The sequence below is a fragment of the Anser anser genome (genome assembly GCF_964211835.1).
Source record: "Anser anser genome assembly, chromosome: 2".
NCBI classification, from domain to species: Eukaryota; Metazoa; Chordata; class Aves; order Anseriformes; family Anatidae; genus Anser; species Anser anser.
The window spans coordinates 119,660,724-119,676,699 of NC_139721.1; the positions used below are offsets into that span (position 1 = coordinate 119,660,724).

Here is a 15,976-nt window from a genome sequence, read left to right on the forward strand (position 1 = left end):
CCTGAAGTGCGGTGACATTGTCGTGTTGCAGAAATACTAGCTCTGCTTGACACATGGGGCTCAGATGAGCAAAAGAAGCCGCAGCCAAAGCACATGAGTACTCTGGAAGAAGTGTACAAGGCTTAACAACTGGAAAATTAAAAGTTCTGGGATGAGATTTATATCCTATTCAAAATCTTTTAGCTAATTAAAGGTATGGCTGACCTTCTTCTGCCCGCAAGAACAACATACAGATGATGGAAAGTGAGCATCTTGGCTGAGGAGAATCGATACCCTGGCTTTAATTTCACCAAAGGAGGAAAGCTCACCTTTTCAGAAATGAGACTGGATTCAAGTATCAGTATTATCATCTTTCACTCGCTAAGTACCTCTGTTATGGATAGGATGCTCATGAAAGGACTGCCTGTTAACTCATGTGCTGCAAGACACATGGCACCTGCTCCTTGGTGGCAGCATTGCGCAGCTTTTCTTCCTGGTGCCGAGGGCAGAAGCTCTTTGTGTTTTCTTTCACAGGAGCCTTTCTCTGAGAGCCTTTAGTTCAGTTTTGTTAGATCAAAGATGAAATGCTGTTTTTGCCATTGCAGGCATTCATATACCCTGTATAAAAGGCTTTGCTCTTTCAAAAATTGTATTTTACTTTAAATGATTTTCAAATGATCGTTGCAATGATTCACTGAAACAGCCCCGAGTGGGCCTTGTATTTTCATCACAATTGCTGAATCGACAAGTCCAGGGAGGCTTTTCTTACACATTGCCAAATGAGGTATTCTGACTTCATATTGACACATTTATCATTTTATTTTACTGAGTCGTCATAGCATAGGCAACCTTGCTAGATCAGTGCAGAAATCCTCTAAGCAGTCACATACATTTATGGGGAATTCAGTATATAAAGATTAGTCTTTTAGTCCTAAATATTTGCAGTCGCAGACAGACAGACAGATGTTTATCTCAGAACAAGTTTATCCTGTCTTCTGTTTGAGAAATAGAAAGACAGTTTTCACCTTCAAGGAAAAGTGGGAATTAGATGTAATCAATATTTTCTGTAAAATGTTTTCTACCCTTAAATGGTCTCCTGCAAGGGGAAAGCACGAAGAACCTGGTACTTTTACAAGAGAAAGCGCAGGGTTTGGGTTTTGTCAGGAGAGAGGGGATGAGGAGCTCAGCTCCTGTCCCTCCCCATCCAGCTCTGATGAAACCTCCTACACCCTTTACACCTCTTCAGATCACCTGAGTAAAGAAGTCGCCTGTGGCTGAGGCATGGCACCAAAAAAAAAAAAAAAAAAAGGCATTTCAAAGGTCCTTGTTAAGCTGCCCTGTGCAATACAGCAAATCCAGGCTGGTGGTGCATTTTCAGTCATGGCTCAGCAGGTAGGATTTGGAGGGGGTGGTGGTGGTGTTAATGCAGATGCTTCACCTCAGAGGACGCCAGGAAAAGATGGTGTGGTTGATGTGGTCATCTTCTCATAGAGCAAGCACAATCTGTCTCTTCCATCAATGCCCTGATCTCAAAATCGAGGTGATACCTGATTTCTGTGCAGAATGGTGTGTGTGGCCCTAATTTAGGCACCTGGCGGGGCGATGCTCATGGTGGGCACAAGGCTGGGAGAGAGGGGGTGCTGGGAGGGGTCAGAAAAGGCTCGGGATTGTGTTTGTGGTCTGGGAGTATGTGGGGAGCAGGGGGCAGGGGTAGGCAGTGAGCAGGACTTCCTGGGTGGAGGAAAAGTGAGGAGAGAATTGGCTTTTGTTTCTTCTTCCACATAAAAGCTTTGCTGCAGTGCAGGAGGAAGAAGGGGAGTATTTTCAGCTGTGAGGGGGTCCTTCCTGAGACACCCTGGCTAAACCTGGGAAGAAATATCAGAGATCTCGGCTCTACCTGGTTTCACGTGGCAGGTTACCTGAGGAACAGACATCTAGCAGTGAGAGTTCAATCCTGTCTACTTGAACAGGTGACTGTTTTATTTTTTTTAAGACTTTAGCTAGGTAAATGCAACAGTCCAAAGAGATTGGTTTGTCACCATTATAAGCAAGCAGATGTTTCACAGCAGATAATTTATGAGCTGACTTTTGCCTTTGCCTCTTCATGAAGTGATTAGATGGTGCTCAAAGCATTCATTATTCAACAGATTTAAATCTATTTCCTGGGCTTGGTCCTCCCAGGAGCCTCTCAGTTTGGTCGTATTTCAATAAACCACTGGCTTTGTCCTCAGCTTTCTGGCTACAAACAAGGCCTTTCAGCTGCCTGGGGTCAAAAACAGGTGAGAGCTGCCAGCAATCAAGGTGCTGTGAGCCAGCAGGCCCTGCACAGCCATCGTGGGACACTGGTTTCAGGCCAGCTGGGTCTTGTGGGTCGTGCTGTGAATCTCCCAGGAGGACACAGGTGCCTGAAGAGACACCAAAGTCCTGCTGTGAGGTGCGTGTCTTATACCTACTCTGTTTGAGACTGGCATTTTTGGCACCTACAAGCAAGAGCCTTCTGACCATGTACCCTCTTGCATGAATGTCAGCCAAGTAATAAGCGGCACGAATGCAGCCAAACTGTGTTTAGGAGCCACAGGCAGACTGTCTGAAGCAGACTTTGTTCCATCTTCTTTGTGGCTGGAGGGAAAAAATGCCATAGGCAGCTTTTTATTACACACATAATGTGTTAAAAAAAATAAAAAATTAAAAAAAAATAAAAGGCAGGAGAAGGAGCTAGGGAGCAGGAAATAAATGAGTGTTCCTATCAGTGTTCCTTTGAAAGCCCTTGGGTCCCAACCCAGCTGGCTTGACAAGAGGACAGTAGTGCAGGTGCTGGACACATGGCACAGTTTGTTTCCAGGAGCATTCAGAACAACAATGCCTTAATGCTGCTCTTTTTTCCCCACCTCAGGATCTGGGTCATGATTTTTCTCTTCTGTTATTGTTTATGTCTTTTCCAGTAGCTGTTGGAAATCGCCTGGCGGGGTGAAATCCCCATTGCACTGGGAATTGTGCAAACTGGTAACACGGAGGCAGTCTGTGCCAGGGAACTCTGCCGCCCCACTTCATGGGTCACTAGCAAACCCAAGGATTGCTTTCTGCAGTGCACAGCTTCCTGCGTGTCTTGGTGCTAAAATGGTGGTTGACGTGCTAATTAAGAGTTGCTCACAGAAGGCTGTTGAATAGCATGTTTAGGACAAGAAAGGTGGGCAAAGGCCTTAACTGAAGAAAAATATTAAAGGTATATAATGGACTTTATTTTAGGGATATTGTGTACTTCATTTCAAGACTGAAAGGGCTCTGTAGTTTGCCTGCTACATTTTATTAATATGGTTTTTATTTGTTTTTGCAACACTCTCTTGCCTTGTTATGCCAAAATGACTTTGACTTTACTCCAGCGTAAACAGGATGTCAGCACTTGAAGCTCTTTGCACAACGCATGGCCAGCGGTGGGGACCGATGAGGGGTGGCTCCTGCCATCAGCGCACCAGCGAACACCGGGGCCCACCACAGTGGCTCTGGTCGTGCCTAGGGCTTGGCAGGGCGCTGCTGGAAACCGCAGCAGTGTGGGCAGTGAGGCTTTGCATGCCCATCGATGCTGCGAGCTGTTTTGTACCTGTGTTTGCTGAAGGACGGGACGGCTGCACCGCTGGGGAGGGGCAGGCTGTAGGGCACCCCACCAGGCCTTTCTGTCAGATCAGCCATGGCAGGCCTGGTGCTGGCAGTGCTGCCTCGCAGCTGGCAGGGACTCCTGTCCCAGCTGATCCCTGCAGGCCCCACCACACTGTCCCTGTCTGCAGAGTGTCCTTGCTGTGCAGCTTGATTTATGGTCTGGTGGTGTATGTGGGGCAGAGGGGAGGTGGCGTGAAGGGAGAGCTGGTGACTGCTGTCTGCTCGGGCACACACCTAGGCAGAGCTTTCTTCTGAAGGCCCTGCTGTTGCCAATTTTAGGGTGGACTCAGCCGCTGTGCTCTGCACCATACCTTTCATCAGCTACATGTGTTGTTCTGAAGCAGTGTGTGTCCAGGAAGGTAGTGAAATCATCAGTGTTGAAGAAGACACTCAAGGTTTGACAAGGTCTTGAGCAACCTACGTGGCCTATTTAGGGCAGGAGCAGTGAGCGCAGCGCCTGGACCAGTGGCTGCTGCCAGCCTCAGCTGCTCTGCAATGCTGCCCACCTCACAAACGGCACTTGGGTGCCTGCTTGGGGAACCCCACGTGGCCGTTCAACAGGATATATTCAGCCCAGCATGACTTGTAGTGGAAGTTCTGGCACCAAAACATACACCCTGAAAAAAAGGGTGATGCCTGTAAAGTCTCAGATGCCTTAAATCAAGCACTGGCAGGCTGCGCTGTGTGCACAGGCTTTGGTTCAACCTCAGGCACACCCGAGGCTGTTTTCTGGGGGGTGGTGAGGGATGTGTCTTGCTCTTTGTTCATGTGGAACTTGTGCTCTGTGCATGTCCTCCGCGGGAGGGGTGTCCAGGTGAGGGCTCTGCATGGAGCACAGAAGCTGTGCAGCACAAGCACATTAATCATACACTTCTCCGTGACACAGATTTAGTGGGCTGTCTTCTGGCTCACTTTAATACCAGCACCAAAATGACCAAGGTTTAACGAAGGCCTTATCTGTACTCAGGAGCGAGCTAAAAGCAGGAGACCATCAGCTGCGAACCTGCTTCTCTCCCCACCCCTGAGACCAGGGAAGGTTTTACACTGCAGGGGCGGCCACTCTGGATTTCTTCTCTGGCATTACTCTGTGTAAGGCAAGGATCTGCTGGCGGATGGTGTCATCAGCAAAGTGAGAGACATTCAAAGGCCACTGGACATGCTGAGCATGACATTCAGGCCTCCAGTGAGAGGGGATGGGCCTGAATTATTTTAGGATAGAGATCATTTTAGGAAGAGGCCCCTCCTAATTCTGGATGCCCTAGAGATGAAAGACAAACCTGAGTTGGTGTTATTTTATTTGCTCCAATAAACATTTGATTTATACAAAACAAAACAAAAAATAATAAAAAACCACAACTGTTTACAAAGCAAGTTAAGTGCTTGAAACATTTGATAAACAAGAGTATATATTGTTCACATTCCTATTTCATACATGATGTACAGGTGAAGTATGCCTTAAAAGAATTAAAAAAAAATTCTTTACATGTAGTAGTAAAAAAAAAAAAAGAAATAAATGTCAGTATTGACCCTCCTTTCGGGCCTGCACAGGCACTGGCAGCACCTCGCTAGATGGCAGCGGCCCTGCAGCTCCCTCACTTCTTGCTTTTATTAAAAAAAACACAACACGAATCACCCTTCCCCCCTAAAATTCGACATAGCATCTTCTGAATTCCACTGTAGTTGCTGAGATTTTGCCTGGCTCTGTTTAAGTATTTCTGAGTAGTTTAGTTTAAATGAAACAAAAGCTTACAAAACCATTTGAAATAAAATATTTTCCATCGTAAGTTTGAACTCCCATTTAAATGAGCATGATTCCTGTTGACTTATTTGGCAATGTCTTCTAGAAAAATATCAATGTTTATCTGTCAAAGGTGTTTAATAAATTGCACTGGATATAGTCCTGCACAGGACTGGTCTGTACTGGCTGAATTTCTAGTTTCCAAGGCCTGCTTACATGCCAAGGGCAAGAAAAAAGTGAAAAATCACTGCAAAACTCCTGAAGATAAAATTGTTAGCATTTATTAAACACACTGCTGTCATTTATATAAGTCCAATGTAATGCCAACTGTCTTCCTAAACATGCTGGAGACCAGAAGCCCTGCTATCCTACATGCAAGCAGTGTGGAGGGCAGGATATGACATTAATCTGATGTTATGGATCTTTCTCTCAGCTCTGAGGTCCTTGTGCAAAAATAAAGGCACTGGGTGTTGTCTCTTGCTTTTTTCTAGAAAGCATGGAACAGAGTCAGACCATGGTGTGTCAAGCAATTAGACATGCTGTACATGGAAAAAGTATTTGTTCTTACAACAACACAATCAAGGTAAAAGGAAAGGGGAGAAAAAAAAAAGAGTACTGCCTGCATTCAGAATGCAGAGCAAATATAAAACATCTGCTTGGATTATTGCTGGCCGTGTCTTGTTTTGTATGGTTTGGGGGTGGGGAAGGGAGGAGGGGAAATCTCATCCTGCTGATATTTTGCAACCTGCTTGCAAGCAGCATGAATTCAAAGCAATAAACATGTAACGCTAATGACCTCTGTATGAAAACACACATACGGGAGGGGCCAAACATCCTCACACTCCCATTGTGGGATGCTGTGAGGACTTTGGGGTTAAGGCGAGAGGGCAAAGACATCCCTGAACCTTCTGAAATGTGCTGCAGACAGGACTGCATAGTTACAGCTGCAAAGCCAAATCCGCCTTTCTGCTGTGAGACTGCTCCTGCAACTGTGAACTCCCAGGCCACAGCTGGGTGCTTACAGCATCTACTTCGAAAGCCATCTTCTTATTGCTTATTATTCCTATCTTTTTGGCAGAGTGCTTAGTGCACAATTGCTAGTGTCCTGATATGCCAATCTCCCCAGGCTCTTTCCCTAAATGGGGAGGGATCTCTAATGCACAGGTAATCTCCTGGAGGCATTTTTAAAACTCTTTCCTTCAGAGCATGGCTGTTTATAGATATATATATATACATACATACACACACATTTTATATATATATATGTATATATATATATGTATATATATATATATAAAAAAAATAGCAATTTCATAGTTATATACAGGCATTAATAAAGTGCATAATGTTATTGGCTATTCTCAAATCTCATTTCCTGAGGAAGTGCTACCATACATAGCTCCTCGTATGACATGGCATGATGCCGGCAGCCAATGCTAGGGTATGACACCTGCTCCCTGGCTTTTAACTCCCACGAACACATCTCCTTGTCCAGAGCCACAGCTTAAAGGGAGTAGTGACAGCCTCAGTCCTCCAGGAAGCAAGTCAAGGCACCGATCGAGACTTCTTCCTTCGCCAAGGTTTAGGAGCGACTTCCCTCCATTTCGGAGCTCTCGGGCGCACGCTACTTGGCGGTGGTCACGGAGCCATCTTCGGGGATCTTCTCCTCCGAACAGCTCCTTCCTGAAAGCTTGTCGTGGTGCTTGAGCTCGCTGAAGCGCTCCGCGACGCACTGTGCCGTCAGCCGGGCCTCGGGGTCGTGGTCCCAGCACTCGATCAGGGTTTCACACACCATCTGGATGCCCTACAGAGAGCACAGGGAGAGCAGCTGTGATGGGGACAGTCTGAGTCACCACCAAACCGCATCTGTGAGAGTTTGCTTTAAGGCCCTCCGAAGTGCAGGGGGTTATTTGTGCGTGCTGGAGGTGACAGAACCAGTCCCCGAGGTACTTTTTGGGCTCTGCTGTCACTGTAATGGGCGCATGGGGGCAGTGGCATTTTTTTTAAATATATTTTTTAGAAAAAACACCCAACTACCGTACTTGCAGCAGCTTACACCACTGGTAATGTCATACCTGGATGTATATAGGTATACATGGATGGATACTTTATAATAAGAAAAATACTTTATAATAAAAAATACTTTATAATAAGAAAAATGATGGTTTGGAACAGCGTTAGGGAATCTAACAGTTTTTGTTCCAATCAATATGATCAGACTGCCTGGATAATGATGTCCTGCTCAACCCATCCATCCCTTTGTGTGCCTGAATTCTGTACGGGTTTTTTGAACAGATTCTGATTGCCAGCAATATCAGGCCCTACATCAGCCTTTATGAATTCCCCGCAGACTAACTAAAACTATGTGCAAATACGGGCCGCAGGCCCACAAACACTTAAACACATGTCACTCACAGATGTAACTATTTAACCTTCATTTCAATGCTGATGCACATGTTTACAGGAACAAAAAACAGTTGCATCTTTGTAATGCATTTTGTAAACATGAGGTATTTGCCAGGAAATTGTGTGCTTTGCGTTATGACACTAAAAGCCCATTAAGTAGGATTTATCTTAAACTTCTTATTTAAAAAAATAACATTTCACAACAGTGCATTAATTGCGTAATTTACCTAATTGGTGATGTTGACTGATGTCAATGTTAATAGCAGAACATTATTGTCTGTATACAAATAGCATTAGTTTTCTGCTGGCATTGAAATTACAAGCAGTAAATTAAATTAAATATTAAACATTAACTTGAAATCAATAGTGCAACAAATCTCATTAAGGGGGAAAAAATGTAATATGTAAATCCATTCCAGAATTTTATCACGATGAATAATGAGTTCATTACAAAAACACGACTGCAGTGGAAGGAAATGAATATGGAAGAGCCATTACAGTAAGAGCAACTTCTGCAGAGTTCAAAGCAGATCCTCAGCTGCTGTAAACTGTCACAGCCCCGCTGAAGCCAATGCGTCACTGAATTTCAGACAGCGCAACGTGAAACTCTGAAGGGACTCAAGCGAAGGGAATTAAATCCACCTTCATTAAATGTCCTGTGCATGTGTTATCAGGCATCCATTTCCTGCCTCAGAGCCTCGAATGAGCCCTGATGGAGCCAGCTGCGTGTGCTCCAGAAACGTGCAAGCGCAGCACAGGACACCCCAGTTGGCAGGATGCTCTGTACCGGGGGGCGTGGGTGGCACGAACTTGCTCCCTGAGCACCCCAAGCCCCAGTGGTTCCCTGCCCAGGCGCCCTGGTCGTGCTGGCACACCGATGCTGGCCCTACAGCTGGCTGACTGCGCCTGGAAGTTGCTCCTGGAGCCTCCCTCCCCAGGGCACAGCCAGTTTGTGCTGCCACGTAACGTGCTGCCCACAGGAGTGGCTCTGCCCCAAATGCAGGCAAGGCCCCACACCATCTAACCCTGCCTGAGGCCTGCTTTAAGTGCCAGTGACTTTTTCTTTATAGGGGCCTTCACTGACCTCGATGACATGTGCATCACTTGACTCTTCCCAAACACAGAACGGAAATATTTGCTGACAGCTTTTGCCTTTGCGTTAGCATAAGCCATATCTTTCTTTCATATGCAGTAATGGATTGGTACTAAGTTAGATTTCCTTTTGCTCTTGAGAAAACTTATTGTCCTCAATTTGCTGACCACAGACTTTCCTGTTGTTCTTCTCTTTCCCTAATCAGTTCTCTACACTGCTCTGTTTTTTTCACACAGAAGACAGTGACTTTTGAGTATTCTCAGAAATGTTCTCACACTGTTCCTAATTTTAAGCATTTTCTTCTATTTATTTTTTTTCTTCTCCCAAATGATCTGGCTCAGGATCTTTTCTGCTTTGTTAATTGGGATCTTCTAAAGTACCACGTGTATATTACCAGTTTGGACTTCATTTTGCCTTTGTGGAAAACGAAACGACTGCAATTAACTCGTGATCACTTTTATTAGCTCATCCACAATTACAAGAAAAATAATTCTGCAATAACTTTTCTATTCTACGCAGATGAGCACTAATACAACCTCTTCTTCCCAGCTCAATATGTTAGAAGATGGTTGTAGCTCTAGCTCCTAGAATTTCCAGGGCCTTTCAGTACTGCTAACATCAGATATCCAGGTGTCCCTCAAAACACAGCTCTCCTCCCCAGTTAAAGCACCCCTCCTCAATAATCCTGCTCGTTACTGCTGACTACATGAGGAATGACACCACGGGTCCAGGAAGGGGCTGCGCTCTGCCACAGTCATCAGGCAGCAGATGCGTTGCTCCTGGTTGGAAGAGTGATTGATTACAGCCACTCACATGGCCTTTCCTAAGTAAGTGTTAGACTATGATTTTAACATCCCAACTGGAATGAAAAAGGGAGTGTTATATTGCTCCTGATGGAAATGCTAGCTGGTCTTGGTTGCCTGGGCTTTTATAAATGTTCCCTGTGCTTTCCTTTTGTCTGTAAAGACCACTCAACATACCGCATTTACAAACAGAATGACCAAGCCTCACTTCTCTGACATGAGTCTCATTTTATCTCTTCTGATAAAACTGCTTGGAGCAGAATTGAAGAAATGCATGCCTTTGGCTTTTTTCCATTCAGCTTCAGCTACTCAGAAATCGGGCCGTGACTATCACACCTAGGAAGTGCAACCGTGGTGTCTGTGAACAGGGAAAGCTGACAGAGTGTCTCCCGACATGCAAGGGAAAGGGACTGCTACTACACAGAATAAAAACAAACTGGCTTGCTGACGACTCATTTCCTATTTTCTTAAACCTGTCAACAGCTGGGATTCCACTATGACCATTCTCCATGATAAAGTACTGAAATGTGTTTTCTCTGCTGAAGGGACGCATGTGTGAAGTTGCTCTCCTTGACCTTTCAGAGCCTGCACGCAGTGTGCTGTGAGGCCCTAATTATTCTGTGGCTGTCTAGATGGTTGTTGAGTCTCAGGTTTCCAATTTTTTTTTTTGGTTTGGTCACTTTCTGATTACACTGGTGGGCAGTAGAAATTCCAGTGCTTTCGGGGCAGGCACGATGACACTGTGGTGTCTAAACCATGGGCAGCATCAGTGTCACCATGTGGCAGAGCTCTGATCTGTTCGAAAGAGAGATCGCTCCCATTGAGCAGGATGCTGAGCTCAGGCTCAGGCTTTGGGCAGCAGCTAAATGTGTGGCGTGGCTCCCAGCTGCTTCAATGTGGTGCTCTTACCTGATGGTTAAGCCAGGAGCTGGGGATCTCCGGTCGCCCTCTGTCTCTTAGGACATTGTCCTTCATGCTTTCCACGCAGGGGTGTTCTCGCACTTTAGAGCCGAATGGGGGCTCGTACTCTTTCACTTCTGCCAAGAGAATAAGCAAACACAAGGGTATTCAGCTGGGCTGTGCTGGTGCCAAGTATGAAGGGAGCTGGCTGTTCTCCGGAGGAGTAGGCGCACTGATTAGCTGCTCAGTGCCCCTGCTCTGCCTGACCAGCTCCAAACAAAGCAAAGCCAGTTGGCATGTTCAAAAATATTTCAAATGTGTTTCTCCCACGTGCCCCTGCCCTCCCTCCCTCCCTTTTTCTTTCCTAGCCAACTAGACAGTTCTCATTTAAACCCTTTAGTGCATAATCATATTAACAACAGTCAGAGCGGCAGAGTCACTTATAATGGTTTGGGAGCCTTGCAGTCTCTGCTGAGCCAAAACACACAGGGACTTCAAGGTGAGCTTTGCTTGAGCCAAGCTTGCAAGAAATGGTTACTTTGGTCCCCTGTAGGTCCCCTGGGGTCCCCACACACTTTCCAGGTGAAATATACACCGAAATCTAGGTCATAGATATTAATGTGCCAGATTGCTAGGAGGAAAGAGTTGCTTGAAAAGGACAAAGTTACAGCACAGAACAGTGCTGGAAGCTTCCATGTTACCCTTGTTTATTACCAAGCCAGTAGTGGTCTGGTCTTATTTTAGGCCTCTTTCCCAAAATAGGTCGGTTTTGACCCATGATGCAGGGGGCACAGCTTCCTGAAGGGGCTGCTGCCATTCTAATTTTTGTTTGCATGTTGCATATTTTCTTTGCTTTTCTTTGGAGAGAGAAAGGAAGAGGCAGACATATGGGACCTTTGGAGGAAACTCAAGAAATCTCTGAGAGCGGAAATATTATAGTAGATGCTGACACAGTGTAGAAAATGCTGTGGTTTCTTTGGGAACAGATGGAGAATTTACTCACAGGCCTAATGACTTGCTAGTATTAGATAAAGATTTATGAAGTTGGCCTGTTCTGCTGCCTCTTATTTCTTTCTAGGAATTAATTGAGGGCAAAAAAAACTGACGTGTAATCTACTAGGCAGGCTGAAGAATGCGAGTGTCTAGAAGATGTGTGAAGAGAGATGAACAAGATGGGAGACACAGTACTGCTGTATAATGTTGCAAACAAAGTTCAAATACAGTATCCAGCACTGCTCAGTCCTCTCCAGGGGCATTTTATAGTAAATAGAAACTTTGAGAAGGGTGATAACAATGATTAAGGGCCCAGAAAAAGTGCCCAGCTTTGGACACCAAGCTTTGGCTTTGCTTACTTTGAAGAGAAAGGTAAGAGTATGGTAAAATATTGAAGTAATTAATTATCGAGGTAGCGTAGGTCAGGTCATTCTGACTGACGTATCTCATGATAAAAACAAGGTAGTATTGAACATAACTAAAAGGTGGACTTTTCTCCAAAACTTTAAGAGTCAGGCTGTAGATCTCATTGCTTGGTGATGGCCATGAGAAGAAGACAAGCTACAGAAAAAGAGAGGGGATTTCTAATATAATAGCCCAAGTCATAATAACAAACATTTTGGAAGGGATATTAAACCTCGTGCTTTAAATGTTCAGCATTTATAGATCCAGCTGCAAAAAAACTGTGTGTTTAATCCAGCAGATTACCCTACAAATGCCTCCTGCAGAGCTCTCCCTCCCTCTCCTGGATCATTTGCTGCTGGCCACTGGCCACACAACTCTCTGCTGCTTGTCTATAGTCCTGAAACACAAGCTCTATCTTCTCATAAGTAAATTACTTTCTTTTGGACTCAAGGGCCAGTGTCTGCTTTGCTTTCTTCCCTCCACAAGAAGGCATACCAGGTTCATCCACATTAATCTGAGTTTGAGATTATTCAGCCAAAGTAAATTTACAAGACTTTAGCCCAAGAAGTTAACTGAGGAGTTCCCATCCTGCTGGTCAAACCCAGACTTCCATGCAGTGCAAGCCCAATGATTACAAAGCAGATACATTTACTTACAAAGGTAATCAAAATAGTAAAGATTGCTGAGGAAACCTAAATAGCACGATCTATACACCATCTCCATCGGGTATGGTTTGATTACAGAAGTGGTCCTGGACACTAGGCAAAGCTCAGAGATCTCCTTGCAATAGCAGAGAAGATGATTCCTGTTAGGGACAATCGATCACGACACAGTGTGAGTGGCAAAACAGGCTGGAAAAGAGCACGGGGGGGAGACAAGCACCAAGGGGAAACGTTGAACAATGGCACCCATGTGGTGTGGCACTGTCAGTTGTTTTGAAAGTTCCCAGCACCATATAGGTTACTTTTAATGTGAACAGGCTGTTTTGAGCACGTAGACGTCTTTTTCGAGAAATCCCTGCAAGCTAGGCTCCGGTTTGCTCTTGTGTGCTTGCCTCAGAGGAGTCTGAGTGTGCAACAGAGGGAAGCTGGTGCCGTGGTGCTGATCTTGCTGGTCTGTTCCCTCTTGCTGAGCTTAATCTGAAGGCCACTGAGGTTTATGAGACGGTTCACGTGGGGGAAGGGAAAGCCTTCCTGGGGAATTGACAGGTTTGTAATACATTTTCCCTGTACAAAGAATTCCTTCTATGCTATAAGCATTCCTCTTCTAAATATAAAGACTGTGGTTTTTTTTTTTTTTTGGTTGTTATTGTTCGTTTGTAAAGAAGGAGAAATTGAGGCCAGATGCCAATTCTCTCTAACGACTTTATAGTAATATGGTCGTGCCTTCCCTCGGTTTGAAAAGCATGCAGCATCTTCTTGCTATTTATTATCTTGTCTCTCTCTCCCTTAGAAAGAAAAGCCCACTGAATCCTCTGGCAGTAAATCATCCTTATGCTGGGGAATCTCAGGTGTCAGACACATTTTGCAGTAATAGCTAGGGTTATTCATGGATCATGTTGGCGTGCTACAGTGGATGTAACAGATGCCAGTTTGAGGTAGGTTAAGATGTTCGTTCCTAGATGCTCACGAACAGCTATATACAGATGCTGAATCTATTTTTCATGACTTATATGTTTCTTTTGATTGTTTTTTGACCAGTCAGGCACTAAAAATGACAACTGGTTGAAGTACCATAAATACCTCAGGTATCCTGAACTACAGCACCCTCAGAAGTCAGTAATGGCAGGGCTCCTTCAACTTTAACCTCCAGCATTTAATCTTTATGGTTGTGGGCTACCTTGCACTAATAATCACTGCACCTCTGCTTCCCTTTAACACTGGCACGGCCATAACTCTCAGAAAGGCTGGGACTGGATTGTACCCTCAAACAGAGTTATTACTGAAAATCTCTATTTGTTGTGCCTGATGAATGCTTTGGAAAATTTGGCTGTGAGTTCCTCAGAGGAATAAGCCTCTCACATGTGATCTTCTGCTCTGAACTCATTGTAGTGACATTTTCTTCCTTCGGGCCAGAACTACACACCTGCAAATCCTGTCAACGCTCCCACATGTGATCTGTCTTGCTGTTTTTTTTTTTTTTTTGTGGGATGGCTCCTTATGCCAGCAGATGAAGGCTTATTTGTAGAATTAAAGCAGGAGTGAGGTGAAACAAGACTAGCAAAAATCACAGAGCACAGTCCACAGCAGTGAGCTCGTTCTTGGGAGTTTCGTGTCCTTTTGAAACACCCCTCATTTTAGAGTTTACAGGAGGTGAGCCACAGAAGAGAGAAATCTATCGATGGTGGAGCTACTGAGACAGCTTACATACACACACACACATCTGCATGTGCATGCAGTGCGGCTTTCTTCATGCTAGAGGAATTTAGGCGGTGGATCTATTTAGCTGTTGCACAAAGGAACTGTGCAAGGCTCAAAAGCCATTTCATGGCCAAGTTTAAGGAGTTGTCAAACGCTTACTTCACATTTTCCCTAGATTTCCCAGTTCCACTCCTTTCAAATATGCGTGTCAGCTGGGAAGGGTGAGGATGCGTTGGGATGGGTGAACTCACTGTGCAGTTTCCCTTGCACAGACACGTTTTAAGTGACTTCACATCTGACGATCAAAGACACAGCCACCCTTCCAAAGGGTTAGGGGCGTGTGAGCTCTGCCATCAGCGTATGATTACAGGCTGCTTAGTCACTGTGTGCTGGATCCTCAGGTGGGAAAGCAGCAGAACCCAGGAGGGAGATCTTATCTGCTGCTACCTGGGCTTGTGGAAGGACAGCACCAAATACCCCACATGTAGTGCTGCGGTGACACACGGGGAATTTCTGGGGGATGAGCTGCTGTCGTGGGGCGATGCTGCACTGTGTGGATGTACCAGCTCAGGGCTACATGCCACCACACGCCATCGCAATGCAGGCATGCCCCACTTGGGCTCCTCTGCAGGAGAAGCTTAAATCAGGCCCCAGCTGCAGAGGCCTCAGGGCTTAATGTGCAGGCACAGCTCCACTGCACAGACCATCAGGACGTTCCCTGCCACCAGACACTGTCACCTCTGCATGCTCAGCACGATGAATGCCGAGTGTTTCACAGGGTACAGGATGCACAAATGTTTAGTTGCAACTCCTGGCTGACTCTTCCCAAGTAAGCATAAGATTAACTAAAGATTTTATTCGCATTAAACGCAGCTCTGGTAAAGCAAGGATGCTACTTCAAACAAAGCTATGCTGCTACACCAAAGCCAGCCAACACTGCAGGCTGTAAAACACTGCACAAAAAACACTGCCATTTTCCAAGGGGTTTTTCTTCTCCCTCTTCACCAGTCCTGTGCATCCAGTGGTTCCCTTTCCTCTCCTCCCCTGCCGCCCCCAGCAGTCCCCTGCCTGCCGCAGAATCCGATACAAAGCAGATGGTTTTCTTTTCTTTCTAGGAGGCTGTCGGAGAAATTACACTTGCCTCAGTCGCCAAAGCTGTGTCGCTCTGAAAGCAAGTGGTTTAGATGAAAATTATATTTCTTGCAACGTGCAGCATCTGGTGCACAGCTGTTACACTGAATGAAATACCAAGTTAACGGCAGTGTGGAGCAGTTGAAGTTCTCCCCAAAGCAGTATTGCTGAGTTTCTAAATATGCCTCTTAAATTATACTCCAGTGAAAAATCAGTCAAACTCGATCTTTGCCTCTGTCTCCCTTTCCCTTGTGCCCCATTTCTGCTTCTCCATATTTAGCACAACAAAGTAACAATGAACAGCACAGCCTTTCTCGAAAGCTGATCCCCACCTGCGTATTTACTACGGCAGCTTCACAGTATGGATTATGCTGCTGGGTATTTTTGTTTAAACGTCTGCTAACTGCAAAGGCCTGGCATGCTGTAGAGACTGTGCTCGACAAAGCTGCTGCAGTGAAAGAACCTGCCTCCATCACCTCCCACACTCACCCAACACCTGCGCATTGACAAACGA

At 45.4% G+C, this 15,976-nt stretch overlaps 1 protein-coding gene and 1 long non-coding RNA gene across 6 annotated transcripts in view; one reads left to right on the plus strand and one right to left on the minus strand.

The window, feature by feature from the left end:
- The first annotated feature begins 862 nt into the window (after positions 1-862).
- LOC310893785 lies at positions 863-6,650 on the plus strand. Of its 2 annotated transcripts, XR_014579285.1 has the most exons (3): positions 863-1,949; positions 2,211-2,413; positions 2,925-6,650. It is a non-coding gene; the product is annotated as an uncharacterized lncRNA (long non-coding RNA). The 2 variants fall into 2 exon arrangements; XR_014579284.1 differs by having other exon boundaries at positions 2,211-6,650.
- Positions 4,912-15,976, minus strand: part of TGFBR2 (transforming growth factor beta receptor 2) — a 59,144-nt gene continuing 48,079 nt past the window's right edge. For all 4 annotated transcript variants that reach the window (XM_083823181.1, XM_083823183.1, XM_083823182.1 and 1 more), the window contains 2 exons: positions 10,583-10,710; positions 4,912-7,175 (listed from right to left, as the gene is read on the minus strand). In XM_083823181.1, the coding sequence (XP_083679307.1) occupies positions 6,996-7,175; positions 10,583-10,710 (308 nt within the window). In that variant the 3' untranslated portion in view covers positions 4,912-6,995. The remainder of the gene's footprint in view (positions 7,176-10,582; positions 10,711-15,976) is intronic.